Below are 17,273 nucleotides of genomic sequence, written 5' to 3'. Positions count from 1 at the left end.
TGAAGAAACTGCAAAAAGGTGGGAATTTAAGGAGATGGGACCTGGATAAACTGAAAGAACCAGAGGTTGTAGAGAGTTTCAGGGAGAGCACAAGGGAACAATTGACAGGAATGGGGGAAAGAAATACAGTAGAAGAAGAATGGGTAGCTCTGAGGGATGAAGTAGTGAAGGCAGCAGAGGATCAAGTAGGTAAAAAGACGAGGGCTAATAGAAATCCTTGGGTAACAGAAGAAATATTGAATTTAATTGATGAAAGGAGAAAATATAAAAATGCAGTAAATGAAGCAGGCAAAAAGTAATACAAACGTCTCAAAAATGATATCGACAGGAAGTGCAAAATGGATAAGCAGGGATGGCTAGAGGACAAATGTAAGGATGTAGAGACTTGTCTCACTAGGGGTAAGATAGATACTGCCTACAGGAAAATTAAAGAGACCTTTGGAGAGAAGAGAACCACTTGTATGAATATCAAGAGCTCAGATGGCAACCCAGTTCTAAGCAAAGAAGGGAAGGCAGAAAGGTGGAAGGAGTATATAGCGGGTTTATACAAGGGCGATGTACTTGAGGACAGTATTATGGAAATGGAAGAGGATGTAGATGAAGATGAAATGGGAGATAAGATACTGCGTGAAGAGTTTGACAGAGCACTGAAAGACCTGAGTCGAAACAAGGCCCCGGGAGTAGACAACATTCCATTAGAACTACTGATGGCCTTGGGAGAGCCAGTCATGACAAAACTCTACCATCTGGTGAGCAAGACGTATGAGACAGGCGAAATACCCACAGACTTCAAGAAGAATATAATAATTCCAATACCAAAGAAAGCAGGTGTTGACAGATGTGAAAATTACCGAACTATCAGTTTAATAAGTCACAGCTGCAAAATACTAACGCAAATTCTTTACAGACGAATGGAAAAACTGGTAGAAGCGGACCTCGGGGAAGATCAGTTTGGATTCCGTAGAAATGTTGGAACACGTGAGGCAATACTAACCTTACGACTTATCTTAGAAGAAAGATTAAGAAAAGGCAAACCTACGTTTCTAGCATTTGTAGACTTAGAGAAAGCTTTTGACAACGTTAACTGGAATATTCTCTTTCAAATTCTGAAGGTGGCAGGGGTAAAATACAGGGAGCGAAAGGCTATTTACAATTTGTACAGAAACCAGATGGCAGTTATAAGAGTCGAGGGGCATGAAAGGGAAGCAGTGGTTGGGAAGGGAGTGAGACAGGGTTGTAGCCTCTCCCCGATGTTATTCAATCTGTATATTGAGCAAGCAGTAAAGGAAACAAAAGAAATATTCGGAGTAGGTATTAAAATTCATGGAGAAGAAGTAAAAACTTTGAGGTTCGCCGATGACATTGTAATTCTGTCAGAGACAGCAAAGGACTTGGAAGAGCAGTTGAACGGAATGGACAGTGTCTTGAAAGGAGGATATAAGATGAACATCAACGAAAGCAAAACGAGGATAATGGAATGTAGTTAAATTAAATCGGGTGATGCTGAGGGGATTAGATTAGGAAATGAGACACTTAAAGTGGTAAAGGAGTTTTGCTATTTAGGGAGTAAAATAACTGATGATGGTCGAAGTAGAGAGGATATAAAATGTAGACTGGCAATGGCAAGGAAATCGTTTCTGAAGAAGAGAAATTTGTTAACATCGAGTATAGATTTAAGTGTCAGGAAGTCGTTTCTGAAAGTATTTGTATGGAGTGTAGCCATGTTTGGAAGTGAAACATGGACGATAACCAGTTTGGACAAGAAGAGAATAGAAGCTTTCGAAATGTGGTGCTACAGAAGAATGCTGAAGATAAGGTGGGTAGATCACGTAACTAATGAGGAGGTATTGAACAGGATTGGGGAGAAGAGAAGTTTGTGGCACAACTTGACTAGAAGAAGGGATCGGTTGGTAGGACATGTTTTGAGGCATCAAGGGATCACAAATTTAGCATTGGAGGGCAGTGTGGAGGGTAAAAATCGTAGAGGGAGACCAAGAGATCAGTACACTAAACAGATTCAGAAGGATGTAGGTTGCAGTAGGTACTGGGAGATGAAGAAGCTTGCACAGGCTAGAGTAGCATGGAGAGCTGCATCAAACCAGTCTCAGGACTGAAGACCACAACAACAACAACAACAACAACAACAACATTGATATGTTAAAAATGCGGCTTATCAGGAAGAAAGATGCTTTGTTCAATAAGGTCTGAAAAAGTTCTACATTCTTTGAACTTGCAGCAGTGTGACTTTATTCTTCAGGCAAATTTTTTGAGATTTCAAAGTACATTCACATCAGACAATGTGTATTTAAGACAATTACATCTTTCTATAATTATGATTTTTAACAGTGACTATCTTGTAGAAAAGTTAAATATTTTGAAATATTAACTTGAACTGAAATATAATGTTAACAGAGAAGCAAAGATCAATACACAAGAACTAGAAGGAAAAACAAACCACCGTACCAAATTTCATGGTGTCTACAATGATGGCATACCTGTATTTTAAATGCTGATCGTAAAGCTGTGCTGGAACGGCCGCAGATCTTCTCGCAGGCTACAGCAAACTTGTCTATCACCCGAGAAAGCTCACACACTTCACTAGCTGTTGCTTTATCTGCCAGCCAACAGGATGACTGTGAATGGAAAGAGCTTCTGTAATAAGGAATAAAATAAAACAATTGCAGCAACTGAACACTTACAAAATTACAAACTGACTCAAAACTAAATTTCATTTCAATTTACCCTTAGACTGAGAAACACAAATTAGTAATGCAGTTAGGTCTGCTATATTCTATTCATTCCTGTAATAGGAGCTGCCACCATGACTGACTTCTCAGTGAAGAACTTACTGTCCCACTGATGGCTAAAATTTATTGACACTCTAACAGAAATGTCTTATTCAGTAATACATTTCCAGAGCAACATTTTTAACAAACAATTTCATTCTCAATCGAACAATCCCCACAAAGGACAGAAGTTTGAGGTTTAACTGTCAGTCAACAGAGAGGCCATAATTAATTTAGCACTAGCTCTGGAAGAGGATGGGGAAGACAATCCAGTAATAGCCTTTTCAAAGGAGCTGTCATATAAACATTCTCTTAAAATATTTCAATCAACTATAGATTGCCTGGGAAGGTAAACTTTAATTACTGTATAACAATAGCCTTAGAAAAAGGAATGGGACAAGGAAATGTGGAAGAAAAGCAGTACTTTCCACAAGAATATCTTCAAGGGAAAGATAAAAAAACTGTCGGCAACAAGGTCATTAGAAATGGAGCAAAAGCTCGGATTAGGACAAAACGGGGAAGGAAATCTGCTGTGCCCTTTCAGAGGAACAATTCTGGCATTTGCCTGGCGCAATTTAGGGAAATCACAGAAAACCTAAATCTGGATGGCTAAACTATGATTTAAATCGTTCTCCTTCCAATATAAGTTCAGTGTCCTAACCACCTTGCTTGGTGATGAACAAAACGGTAGCACTGCCCTGGGCACCAACATGGCACTCCTATACGCTAACCTGTTTATGAGCCATATAGAAAAAAAACTACCTTCACCTCTGATTATTCTAAATACCTTATCTAGTTTAGGTTCACTAATTGCATCTTCATGATCTGGACCCCAGACTGAGACACACTATAATCATCCCTCCACAGCTACAACACTTCCTTTTGTGTCTGCTTCACCTGGTCCTTCTTAGCTCAGTATGCCACCTTTCTGGGCATATGGCTCCATCAAAGCCTCTTCCCCTATAAAATCCACCAACAGGGTGTATATGCAGACGAGGACAAAAAATTTCCGGATTTCCCTGTTAAAAGTACACTTTTTCCATGTTAAGTGACAGTATACATTTCCTTAGAACTGTAAAATTTATCATTCCTTTGAATGGTTATGGTTTCATACACAAGCGCGGAATTTCCCAGCACATTAGAAAACAAAACTCGGGGGTAAAAAACACGTTTTGGAAAGATCTTTGATGTGCAGCAACATGTACACTGCATATTTTCGTACACATGAAAGTATAAATTCGAATTCCACCAAATACTGCATGTGACTTTCCGAAGCATTGAAATCAAGATTGCGATGGGCTATTGTAAGCCAGTCATAGCTCATGTCACATGATCTCGCCAGCCGACGACAAGCAGATATTCAGAATATAGGACACATGACGTAGTCAGCCAGTAGCAACATCACTGTTAAGTAGCGTCAACACAAAACCAGGAAAAGTTAATGGTTTAAATTAATATACATAGCATTGCTACAAGAAAAAGCAAAGCTTTCACACACAATATTTGTCTCGAAGATTAATAAGCTACAAGAGAAGCTAAGCTTTCACATATAATGTTGATCTTTGCGCATGTTACACTTTAAGATACATCACATGAATGTGCCAGTAAAATTTCTATTAACGACAAAAAAACTCCGCCATTGCCGGTCCCAAGCCCGGATGAGAAAGGAGGAGGGTTAGAGGATGGGCCAACCCCCCATCCTCTGTAAAAAAAGATTCTGGTTAAAGAAAAAGACAAAAGGAAAAACTGGACGGATCAAAATGGTGACGAAACTGGATACGTAAATGGATTTTCTGGATTTAGAATTGGAACATGGAATGTAAGGTCAATCATGACGGGGGGAATGAAACAACTTGGAGGAGAACTGAGTAAATATCAATGCATAGTGGCAGCAATTCAAGAAACAAGACTTCCTCAGGGTGTTATGAAGATTGGAGATACTCACACGCTCTTTAACAGCAATGAGCTAAGCCCAGCCTGGACTTCTGGAGTTGGTTTTGCTGTACACAATAAAATGATATCGGCTGTCAACAAATGGTCTCCTGTAAACGACCGAATCTGTTGGATGATTTTACACGCTAAACCATATAAGATCTGCCTAGTCAACTGTCATGCCCCATCAGAGGATGCCGATGAAGAAACAAAGAATAACTTCTATCTAGAACTAGAGAATGTAGTAGACAAACTCCCAAGACACTCAATTCAGTTGATAATGGGAGACTTCAATGCCCAAGTGGGAAGAGAAGTGCAGTATCGTCCAACGATAGGGCCTGATAGTATCCATGAAACAAGCAACGAGAATGGTATCAAATTAATTAACCTTGCCGATACAAGGAGAATGATCGTTAGAAGCACATACTTCCCCCGCAAAGCAGTGCATAAAGTAACCTGGATATCCCCAGATGGAAGTACGATGAACCAGATCGATCACGTTCTTGTTGACCGAAGACATCATTGTAGTGTCGAGCATGTAAGATCCTTTCGCGGGGCAGATATGAATTCAGACCATTTCTTAGTGGTAGTCAAACTACGTCTGAAACTTTCAACCATGTGGAGAAGAAATTCTGAAATGATGGTCCGCTTCGACAAGAATAAGTTGAAAGATGTAGAAGTGAGACAGCGCTATCAAGAAAAAATTGCAGAACATCTCACAATAACAGAGAACCCTACTAGTGTGGAGAACGCATGGATGCTGCTGAGGAATGCAGTGTTAGAAAGTGCAAATGAAGAACTAGTTTGCGATGCAAAACGAAGAAGTAAACCTTGGTTCGATGAACAATGTCGAGAATCTGTTGAGATTAGATCAGCGAAGAGGATAAAATGGCTACAGCAACTCTCGGAAGAAGCAAGGGTAGCTTACTACGAAGCGAGGCGTAACACGGACCAACTCATGAGAAAGAAGAAACGGGACCACCACAAAAGTCTGTTGATTGCAGTCGAAGAAGCAAAGTCGTCACGCTCATTTTTCCAGGCCTCAAGATTCGCCAGAGGCGCATACAGACAACGTACATTGGTCCTAACGAATGAGACGGGTGAAGTTGTACCGCCAGAAGAGCAAGCAACCCTATTTAAAAAACATTTTGAAAACCTATTGAATCCCGACAACCCACCAGTAGGGACAACACAGACGGATGCCCGTTTTGACAGAGTTGAAGTCCCTGAACCATCTGAGGAAGAAATCAGTGTTGCCCTAAAAGCACTCAAGAACAACAAGGCTCCAGGAGGTAGTGGTATCACAGCTGAGATGCTTCGCTTGGGAGGGGAAACACTGGTGGGTGCTTTGAAACGACTAATTTCTACCATCTGGGAAGCAGAAGTTATTCCTGAGGAATGGAAGGGAGCAATCATATGTCCCATATTCAAGAAGGGAGATGCTACTCATGTATCCAACTACCGAGGGATTTCGTTACTTGAAATTGGCTACAAAGTTTTTACAACACTGCTACTAAACCGCATGAAACCACTGGCTGAAGGAATTGTAGGGACCTATCAATGTGGGTTCGTTGCTGGACGATCGACAATTGATCACATATTTACTCTGAGGCAGTTGATAGAAAAATTCTACGAATTCAATAAGGATCTACACCTCATCTTCATCGATTTTCGACAAGCTTATGACAGCATTGACCGCGCCACGTTATGGGAAACGTTAGAGGAACTTGGCATCCCATCAAAATACATCCGCTTAATTGCTGCTTGCTACTCTCAGTCTACGGCCCAAGTGCGGTTTGGTAATCAACTATCACCATCATTCAGTATACAAAATGGATTGAGACAAGGAGATCCATTGGCGCCAATATTATTCAATTTGGCCCTGGAAAAAGTAAGCCGTGACACTTGTCGAACCAGAGAGATGGAGATGGTGGGAGCAGACACAATCTTGGCATTTGCTGATGATGTTGTGATCCTTGGCGACACTCTAGAGCAAGTACGCAGGGATACTTCCCGATTCCTCCACAATGCAGAGAAAATTGGGCTGGTGGTGAACGAGGAAAAAACTAAATATCTTGTTGTATCACGCCGCCGAGATCTCCCTCCTTCCATTGATGTCGACAGGCATACCTTCGAACGAGTTGAAGAGTTCAAGTACCTGGGCTCCATACTAACAAATAGAAGTGAAGTAACGAAAGAAGTACAGCAACGTATAACAAATGCTAATCGCATGTTCTTTAGCCTGAACAATCTTTTCAGATCTCGGCTGATATCGCAGAAGAACAAGATCCACCTATACACGACACTGGTGAGACCAGTACTTTTATACGGCTGTGAAACTTGGGCAACATCAGCAACAGCAGAAGAAGCAATATGTGCATTTGAAAGGAAGGTACTTCGGAAGATATATGGACCCATCTACAATGCCATGGAAGGTAAATGGGAACGAAGAAAAAAAGAAGATTTATACCAGCGGTATGGAAAGCCACACATTGGACGAATATTGGCGCAGAAGAGACTCCAATGGTTTGGCCACATCCTACGGGCAGACGGATCCCTTCCAAACAGAGTCCTCCACTCTCAACCCACAGGAAAACGCCCTAGAGGACGCCCAAGAACTCGATGGAAGGATAGGATAACAACGATCCTGAAAGAAGTGGAACCAGCAGCCGTGGAGGAGGACGCCAACGACCGGATGAGATGGACTGCCATCTGCAACAGCTCCCTCCTCTCGTGTAATTGACAGACACTGCGTGTGTGTTTTTTTTTTGTTTTTTTTTTTTTTTTTTTTTTGTTTTTTGTTTCTGTAATGTATCCCTCTTGCCTTTTAAACCTGTGATTGAATGCCCTGTTTATTTTTTCGTTTTTCTTTAAGCTGTAATGTACATATGTAACTTTTACTACTGTATAGAGTACTTTTGTAAGTCTTTTTGTCTTTACTTTTCCTTTTGTTCTTCTTGCTGTAGGCCTTAAAGGCCCGATAGGGCAATAAATGATGATGATGATGATGATGATGATGATTAACGACAAAAATGTCTGATCTTCTGGGATTGAAATTATTCTAAATGGCTCGTCATCAAAGAATTGATTTTTTAATGAAAGTCAAATGCTCTGTGATTTAAGAAATTCAGCGTACATTCTCACAATAGTTCATCTTGCTTAAAAGGAAATTTACTTTGAAAGTAACGCTTTTCAAACAACTATTCGCAATATTTTCCCGCGATCTGTTAGAAATAGGTTCATTTCAGCAGTTGCCAGAGTGGCAGATAAGAAGCATCACCGCACTTGCACAGCTACGATGACATAGGAAGCCCCTATGCTCATACATGTAAAACATTGAAAGATCTTACATTATGTTGTAAAAGAAACAAGACATCAGCTGCATAAATCCTTTTTGCACTTCTGAACTTCACCACACTTAAAAATCTGTCAGCTGACACTATTCAGTATCATACCGCAAATATTTAATAATTCAGCTGTCTCAGTTTATTAGTAACTTGGACAAAACTCAGGAGTTCTTTTGAGATTTCTGCTAGCAGAGGTGGGAAACAGATTTGGCTATGTCATTTCTCGAAACAACTGAATGTTTATAAGCTAAATATAAATAAATTTAGAAAATACTTTCTTACTTGTCGTTCCAAGACCCTGTCTTGTGCTTGAACAAGTTGAGCCACCCTTTCGTGAGCATAGTCACACACTGACGTCATGAGGTCATGCAGCTTGTTGCTGACACGCTGGTGTTCATCCGCAGCCAACAGACTTTCACCTGGGTCGGATCTAGAGAAAGAATACAATCTCTTTATTTCCTTCCCCTTCTGATCAACAGAACTTTACAAAATTCTATAGGACTTAAATTACTGGAAATTATAGGTTATCATTTCACATCTTTCAGATTTTTTCAAAAGGGAAATATTTCACTTTTAGCTTATCTTGGCGTTACTATTTACATTTCAATTGCTATAACCAAACAATGCTACCTGCACTTTAAAGTACACCACTGAACAATCTAATTTATATATTTTTCCTGAATATTTGGAAAATTTTACATGTTCATATGGAAAGTGTAAGTGGAACAATGGAATTAGCAGTTTGAATGTATTTCGGTTTCTTTTCACAGGCTGCACAACAAAGGTTTAGAAGGACTGATACTCTAAGAAAAAGACATAGTTGTTCAAGACTTTTCTGATGAATTAAATTTTTAAGATCAAAAACACAGAAAATCAACACAAATTAAGAAATGATTTACACACAATATCTGTATGGTGCAATAAATGGCAACTGATCCCGAACAGTAAAGATTGAAGTCCTCCACACATTACAAATAATTTGTTAAATTTCAATTACACAGTAAATAACACAATTTTAAAAGATGACAATCCATCATATAAAGGAGATGCTGAGTCACAGACAACCACAACAAAAAGACTGCTATTGATATATATATATATATATATATATATATATATATATATATATATATATATATATATATATATATCTAAAAACAAAGATGATGTGACTTACCAAATGAAAGTGCTGGCAGGTCGACAGACACACAAACAAACACAAACATACACAACATAACAATAAATATATATATATATATATATATATAGTCTTTAAATATGTCTGCTTGTGTTTGTATATGTGTGGATGGATATGTGTGTGTGTGCGAGTGTATACCCGTCCTTTTTTCCCCCTAAGGTAAGTCTTTCCGCTCCCGGGATTGGAATGACTCCTTACCCTCTCCTTTAAAACCCAAATCCTTTCATCTTTCCCTCTCCTTCCCTCTTTCCTGACGAGGCAACCGTTGGTTGCGAAAGCTAGAATTTTGTGTGTATGTTTGTGTTTGTTTGTGTGTCTGTCGACCTGCCAGCACTTTCATTTGGTAAGTCACATCATCTTTGTTTTTAGATATATATATATATATATATATATATATATATATATATATATATGAATATAATAGAGGGAAACATTCCACGTGGGAAAAATATATCTAAAAAGAAAGATGATGAAACTTACCAAACAAAAGCGCTGGCAGGTCGATAGACACACAAACAAACACAAACATACACACAAAATTCTAGCTTTCGCAATGGTTGCCTCGTCAGGAAAGAGGGAAGGAGAAGGAAAGACAAAAGGATATGGGTTTTAAGGGAGAGGGTAAGGAGTCATTCCAATCCCGGGAGCGGAAAGACTTACCTTAGGGGGAAAAAAGGACAGGTATACACTCGCACACACACACATATCCATCCACACATACACAGACACAAGCAGACATTACAAATGTCTGCTTGTGTCTGTGTATGTGTGGATGGATATGTGTGTGTGTGCGAGTGTATACCTGTCCTTTTTTCCCCCTAAGGTAAGTCTTTCCGCTCCCGGGATTGGAATGACTCCTTAACCTCTCCCTTAAAACCCATATCCTTTTGTCTTTCCTTCTCCTTCCCTCTTTCCTGACGAGGCAACCATTGGTTGCGAAAGCTAGAATTTTGTGTGTATGTTTGTGTTTGTTTGTGTGTCTATCGACCTGCCAGCACTTTTGTTTGGTAAGTTTCATCATCTTTCTTTATATATATATATATATATATATATATATATATATATATATATATATATATATATCACACACACACACACACACACACACACACACAATATTATCATTATTCCATCTTGCATTTTCTATTGTTTAAATTTGGGGTTATTGATTCAACTAAATACCTAGGGATTACAGCCATGAACTACTTAAATTGGTACTGTCCCATAGAAAATGTTGCAGGAAGGCAAACCGAAGACTATATTTTATAGGCAGTACATTAGAAGACAAATCCAATTTATAAAAGAGAATTACTACACTATGCTTGTCCACCCTCTGCTAGGGTATTGCTGCAAGGTATGGGTTCCTTACCAGGTACAATTAACAGAGGCCACTGAAGTAGTTCAAAGAAGGGCAGCTAATTTTGTATTGTCACACAACAGAAGAGTGTCACAGATATGGTATGCAAGCTGAGGTGGCAATTATTAAAACAAAGACTTTTACACCACAGCGAGATATTTTCACAAAATTTCAATTACCAACATTCTAATCTGAATGCCAGATATTTTGTTGTTTCCCATCTACATAGGGAGAAATGAGCATCATAATAAAACAAGAGAAACCAGAGCATACTCAGAAAGACTTAAGTGTTCATTTTTTCCAAGTGCTATTCAAGAGTAGGATGGTCAAGAAATTGTCTAAGTGGTGAAGCAGCTGAACACAACTGATTGACAACAATGAAATTTGTGTGGTGCGTCAGTACTGAATTTTCATTTGTAAAGAGAATCAAACAAGGCAGTATGCTTCTCTGGATGAATAGATATAATGAGTGGTGCAGGGAGCTACTCCCAGTGAACTACTCTTATAACAGAGAACCTGCAAATGGAGATTACTGGAAAGTATCTGACATGTTCAAGCAAATTCAGTATCTTTCCAGGTGGCTGTGCCCCACTATCAAAGATTTCTCTAAATTTCTGAACTTAATGGCTATCATAGTTCAGCATAGACCTCAGAAATGGGTAGTTTGCACAATGGACAATTTTACTGCATCTGAGTGTTGAACTGCTTACATTAAGTACACCAAGTGGACTGTTATTCTTAGTTAGGGCAACATTTCTGTGAAGTGTTATGATAACCAGAATATCAGCTGCTTACTACAGGCTGCTTTGTGAGAGGAACACTGGAAGTTCATTAAATTCTGCTTCTCTGAGTAGTGCCATCATTAAAAGTAATTACAGAAACATTACAGTTGATTATAAAATTCTCTAGGGATTCCAGTCACATCCAGAGATTTAAAATCTACAAGCTTTCAAATGATTACTTCTCGGTTACTATTGAGTGGTGAATGTTGTGTGGTTACTGTCGCTGTTCTTATATAGTGGGCTACTGCCTGTAATGTCACTGGTGCCCAGTCCAGTGCCACATAAGGTAATATTTTGGTTGCAAGACAACCCCCCCCCCCCCCCACCACCACCACCACCACCACCACCACCACCACCACCAACCTCCTTATACCTCAGGGGATCCCCTGACCTGTGGTTCTGGGCAACTTTTCCATAACTCCCACTTCCAAAACCTCACTAATCCTTTTTCTTCATCCCTCTTCCTTTCCCTTCAACCATGCTGCTAGAAAATGGAACCACTGCTTTCAAAAACTTGTACATTTCCATACCTATTATAGGTTTTCACCTTCAACAAATTATCGATAGAAGAATAAGCATTTTGTCCGCAGTTCACAGAAAACTACGGGACAATTATGGTGATTATAACCCTTTGGAGAGTAATAGTGAAGAAAAAAAGAAATAGTTAACCCTAGAACTGAATATGACATATGTAGCAGTCCCAAATCAGTATGTGGACTGTGCTAATAATGCAGCATCAGAAGAGTCAAAGTCAGATACACTGTATACACTCTGAAGTTTCCTCTAGGCAAGTACATACTATACCAACAATGGTCAACGAATGACAGTCAACCACTTTGATGGCCAAAATTTTCTTAGTGTGTACAGGCAGCAAATTTGAGCCAACAAAGCATTTGGCCATAGCTGCAGTTCAGACTGCAGGCAGTAACATCAAAGCAGTGGAAGTCAGATGGGCTTGGGGTCCACTTCTAGTGTGGACACCGAGTCAAATGTTTCAGTTCAGAAGGGACTTATTGTATCTGTTGAATGAGTATGTATTTCCCATGTCTAAAAATACTGAGAGTATTGAGTGGAAAACAGAAACAGCATTAAAGGTGATAGTCTCATTGTGAATGGGAATATTTATGGGATCCTATGAACTGAGCTTGTAAAAATAAATTGAAAAGCTTAGGTGCTATGAGGGAAATAAGTGAGCTGTTAAAAAATAATGTGCATGATGTGAAAAAGAAAATGGAATGTTTACAAATATCTTTTTACTGCAAATACAGCTCTCCTAAGAGAGGTGTCATCTTGGGAAATTTTAGGGCCTACACAATTCAATGACAATACAAAATCTGTAGCCCTCATTTGCAAAATAGTTATGAAGCAGCCCATACTCCAATTCAGCTTTAAGGTCTATCTTAATTTTGTCCCACCACATTGCTCCCTACCGTTTTTTTAAAAGAGAGTTCATTGACAAGCATCATTTCTTCTTCTTTTCCTGATGGTCTGCTTATTGCAGCAAAATAAATGCTGCACCTGTGACAATTGCTAAATCCTCTTTTCCCCAACACAGTATCGGCCAGTGAAACTGTTATTACAGCACCACTTTATAACAATAACACATTGGAAGCAACCTCGACAACTTATCAGCATCAACTACAATTCCACTTGGCTGAATACCTAGGTCCTGACCCCCTGGTTTGGTGAGGAAGACAGACTGAATGCCAATGAATTGGCGACCAACATTCGGTCAAATCCATTAGCTGTCATACATTTGATGGGCTAGTGTGTGCGTGCCTTTACAGGTACATGTGATATGAATATGCAACTCGGCCTTGCCACTCAATGCAATTGCTACTGGTAGTAATGGCTTTCTTAGTGATAAATAGGAGAGGCATATTTAAGTGGTACTTTTCATCTGGTGAAGTTTGCAAAATTACTATGTTGTGTGTTTCAATGCAATTTAAAGATGTGATTTGAAATTTGTCAAATGAAGAATTAATGTTATTTCTATTCTTTTTCCCCTTCAAATGAGAACACTGGGACAAAATCCTGGTCCTTTAGCTCCTCAACAAATGAATTTCCTGTCACTGCCCTCCACGACTTAAACAGATGATGGGGGGAAAAAAAGGAAAGAAACAAGATCCCTTACCTCCAGTAACAAAAAGCAACACATAGGACAGTACACAGTGGCACACAAAAGAGCTTAATATCAAGGAACATGACTGTGTCATCAAATTTGAGAACAAATTTTATCCTTATTAATAATGGTACTGTGTTGGAAATATTTCACAACGTTTTTCAGTTTAACTTACAACAAAATGGTTCAACGCAACACGACGAGACCTAACCTGAAATTTTTTTACACAGGAGAGATACACAGAAATAAATGTGCAAATAAATTTTAGCTTCTAAGATGCACTGGAAATATTCTTAAAATAATGCTAATAATATTTTTGTCACTCGAAAAACCATCTGTAATCACAGTTTGTACAGCCCTTCCTGCCTAGTGTTTGAATTGGCGAATGAGCAGACACAGCTGCAACAGGAGACCACAACACAAAAATCCAGGGTGCACACATGCAAATTTTAAACACTTAATCCATACCAAATATGCCATGTATCAATTTGAACAGCTTGCAGTTCATACTCACAGCTAAAATGTCTCAGATGTAATTCTTATAAAGCTGACTAGCAGGGGAAAAACATCACAGCAGCGATTGATGTTACATTACAAACTACTTCCATCTATCAGGACTTCAAGTTGTTAAAATATTTCTTACAGATATATCACTTTATAACACTTCCTGCATCACAGATTTTATTATAATTTCTGAGTAATGTATACTGTACTAACAACGAAACATTTCCTTAATATTCCCCCTACTAGTAACAAAATTGCAAAGTGTCTACTGAATGATGAAAACATTTGCTTTGCAACATGCACACATTTATAAAACATTGTGTGATGCAGACTAATATTGCACAAATGACTGATCTTTAAGAATACTGTTCTGCTGATAAACCAGAAACAACAATGAGGTACTGGAAACTATGTTGTCTGACTATTTCCTGTAAAATGTTTTCCACTGTCGAAAGTCTTTACTGTGGGGTTCAGTCACATTAGTTGTTCCAGGTGGAATCTGGATTAGATCAACAGTCTTTCCATCCTTTTCCTGACGGCATGTGTGGTGTCATGTCCAGGCCAGGAGTACAACAAAAGCAACAAATACTTTTCTGCAGCTGGGGTATGATATTTTGAATAGAATGTTAAAACTATTATTTCCTATTTTTCCAGCTTCTGATACATCAATTACAAGCCCTAAACAGCCATACTTTAAATGTTGGTCCAAATTTACCTTGAGGTTCCTGAAGACAGGTAATAAAGCTGCAGAAATGGTAACCCACTCAGACTTGTCATTGGCATTATTGTCTATGAATGTGTCATAGCATATACCGATTGCACAACCATTTTTTTTTCCGCCTCAAAACGATAAACTACGATAAATAGTTTAGACAAGAAGAGAATAGAAGCTTTCGAAATGTGGTGCTACAGAAGAATGATGAAGATTAGATGGGTAGATCACATAATGAGGAGGTATTGAATAGGATTGGGGAGAAGAGAAGTTTGGGGTACAACTTGACTAGAAGAAGGGATCAGTTGGTAGGACATGTTCCGAGGCATCAAGGGATCACCAATTTAGTATTGGAGGGCAGCATGGAGGGTAAAAATCATAGAGGGAGACCAAGAGATGAATACACTAAGCAGATTCAGAAAGATATAGGTTGCAGTAGCTACTGGGAGGTGAAGAAGCTTGCACAGGTAGAGTAGCATGGAGAGCTGCATCAAACCAGTCTCAGGACTGGACACAACAACAACAACAACAACAACAACATGGTTTCAAAAAATCTGACAGACTGGCTTTATACACAAAAGACGTAGGGGTAACAACAAGCTTCATTTTCATGTCCTACAAATTTCTCTATACTACCCCGTCTATTAACAGCAGCTCCTCTACATGTTAACCTCAAGTAACTGGCAGAAGTTTCATTGCTGTATGTCTGTTAGTTACTGTTCAGTGCTGTACTCTCCAGACCAGGCTCCTGTAGATTTCTGAAGTTGTTTGGCCATAGGGCATACTGCCAGGAAAGAACTGACCTTTTTTTTCCCCAACACATGAAATCTGTACAGAAAGTTCTGGAACTTTGTCCTTAAAATTTTTCTATGCTAACCATTGACTTATTATGCATGGTCTCCTTTGAATTGCTGGATAGCACCAAGTGCCATCTGCAGATTTTTTTATCTCATCTGTAGTTGCAAATCTTTGTCCATTCAGCAGGTGATTTTTGAGATGGCAGAGTTCAAGGAGCAGCACATCTGCATTAAATTTTGCTTGAAACTCAAGGAAACATTTACAAAAAAACACCAAATGATGCAGGAAGCCTACGGTGATGAGTGCTTAAGTCATACTTGATGTTATGAACGGTTCACATGTTTTAAAAATGACCGGATGGAAGTGAAAGATTACCCTTGTTCAGGATGCCCTTGGATGTCTCCTGACAACGCCTATGTCAGGAATGTCACTGAAATTGTGTGTGCCAATCGAAGACAGATTGACAAAGATTGCAGAAGAATGGAACATTTCAATTTAATGATGTCATAAAATCCTGACACAGCATCTTGGAAGGCATCGTATTGCTGCCAAGTTCGTCCCACAGCCCATGAGTCAAGATCAATAAGACTTTTTCCTCACAACCTGAGAAGAACTTTTCGTTCGTGCAAATGAGAATGACTTGTTCCTGAAGAGAATCATAACTGGTGATGAAATGTGGGTCTATGGTTATGGACCACGGTTCAGTCTTTACAAAGGGTCAGGAATGGTTCTCCAAGACCAAAGAAAGCTCGTTAGGTCAGGTCAAAGGTCAAAGCCACACTGATAGTTTTCTTTTACTTTGACGGATTAGTTTATCATGAATTCGTGCCACAGGGACAAACTGTTAATCGATGGTATTATTGGGTTGTGTTATGACTCCTGCGAGATAATGTGACAATAGACTGGCCTGAAATGCGCGAGACAATTTATGGCTATTGCAGCATGATAATACACCTGTACATTCATCTCTGTTGGTCCGTCACTATTGCACAAAAAATGAAATCACTGTGCTGCCTAATTCTCTGTACTCTCCAGACCAGGCTCCTGTGGATTTCCAAAGTTAAAAACCCTGCTTCAAAAAATATTTGCAACTAAAGACGAGAAAGAAAAATCTTGGCGCTATCCAGCAATTCAAAGGAGACCATGCATAATAAGTCAAACTTAAGCATAGAAAAATTTTAAGGACAAAGTTTCAGAACTTTTTGAACAGATTTCATAGGTTGAAAAAATCAATTCTTTCCTCGCAGTATGCCCTATGGCCAAATAATGGTACCACAAGTTATGAAAGCTGTTCTTTTTATCAGCTCTTGTTTATGACTGCTGGTCTGCTGACATTTGCTATTTTCTGCAGACTGCAGCCTCAGATCAGCTCTGAATTATATATTAGTTTAATTTTGTTGAATCAATTACAATAACAATTCATCAAGAAGGTATCAGCTACACTCACCCTACACCAACATGTATTTCAGTAGGGATATCTTCAGCAGATCCAGTACTGCTGATTGCAGCAGGCATCTTCCCTGCACTCACATCTGCTGCTTGCTGCATGACATCATGAACTGCCTAGAGAAAAGACCAATACCAGTTTTTTTATCTTAGCAATGCAGGTCTTAAATATCAAAAAGTGTGTGTCAACTGTGTAGATCTTAATGTAAATGTAGTGAACTAAATCTGCAAACTTTCAAAAATAAATTCCTTCCGAAAAAACAGAAGTTCAGTGTTGCCCGACCCTACC

At 39.1% G+C, this 17,273-nt stretch overlaps 1 protein-coding gene across 1 annotated transcript in view; it reads right to left on the bottom strand.

Moving 5' to 3' along the window:
* Positions 1-17,273, bottom strand: part of LOC124619391 (vacuolar protein sorting-associated protein 54) — a 154,927-nt gene that overhangs the window by 64,438 nt on the left and 73,216 nt on the right. The window contains exons 12-14 of the mRNA XM_047145738.1: positions 16,986-17,101; positions 8,348-8,495; positions 2,496-2,633 (exon numbers count right to left, since the gene is read on the bottom strand). Of these exons, the coding sequence (XP_047001694.1) occupies positions 2,496-2,633; positions 8,348-8,495; positions 16,986-17,101 (402 nt within the window). The remainder of the gene's footprint in view (positions 1-2,495; positions 2,634-8,347; positions 8,496-16,985; positions 17,102-17,273) is intronic.

This window comes from Schistocerca americana, chromosome 6, assembly GCF_021461395.2.
Source record: "Schistocerca americana isolate TAMUIC-IGC-003095 chromosome 6, iqSchAmer2.1, whole genome shotgun sequence".
Taxonomy (NCBI): domain Eukaryota; kingdom Metazoa; phylum Arthropoda; class Insecta; order Orthoptera; family Acrididae; genus Schistocerca; species Schistocerca americana.
The sequence above is the reverse complement of the archived record's forward strand: the minus strand, read 5'-3'. Positions and strand labels throughout refer to the sequence as shown.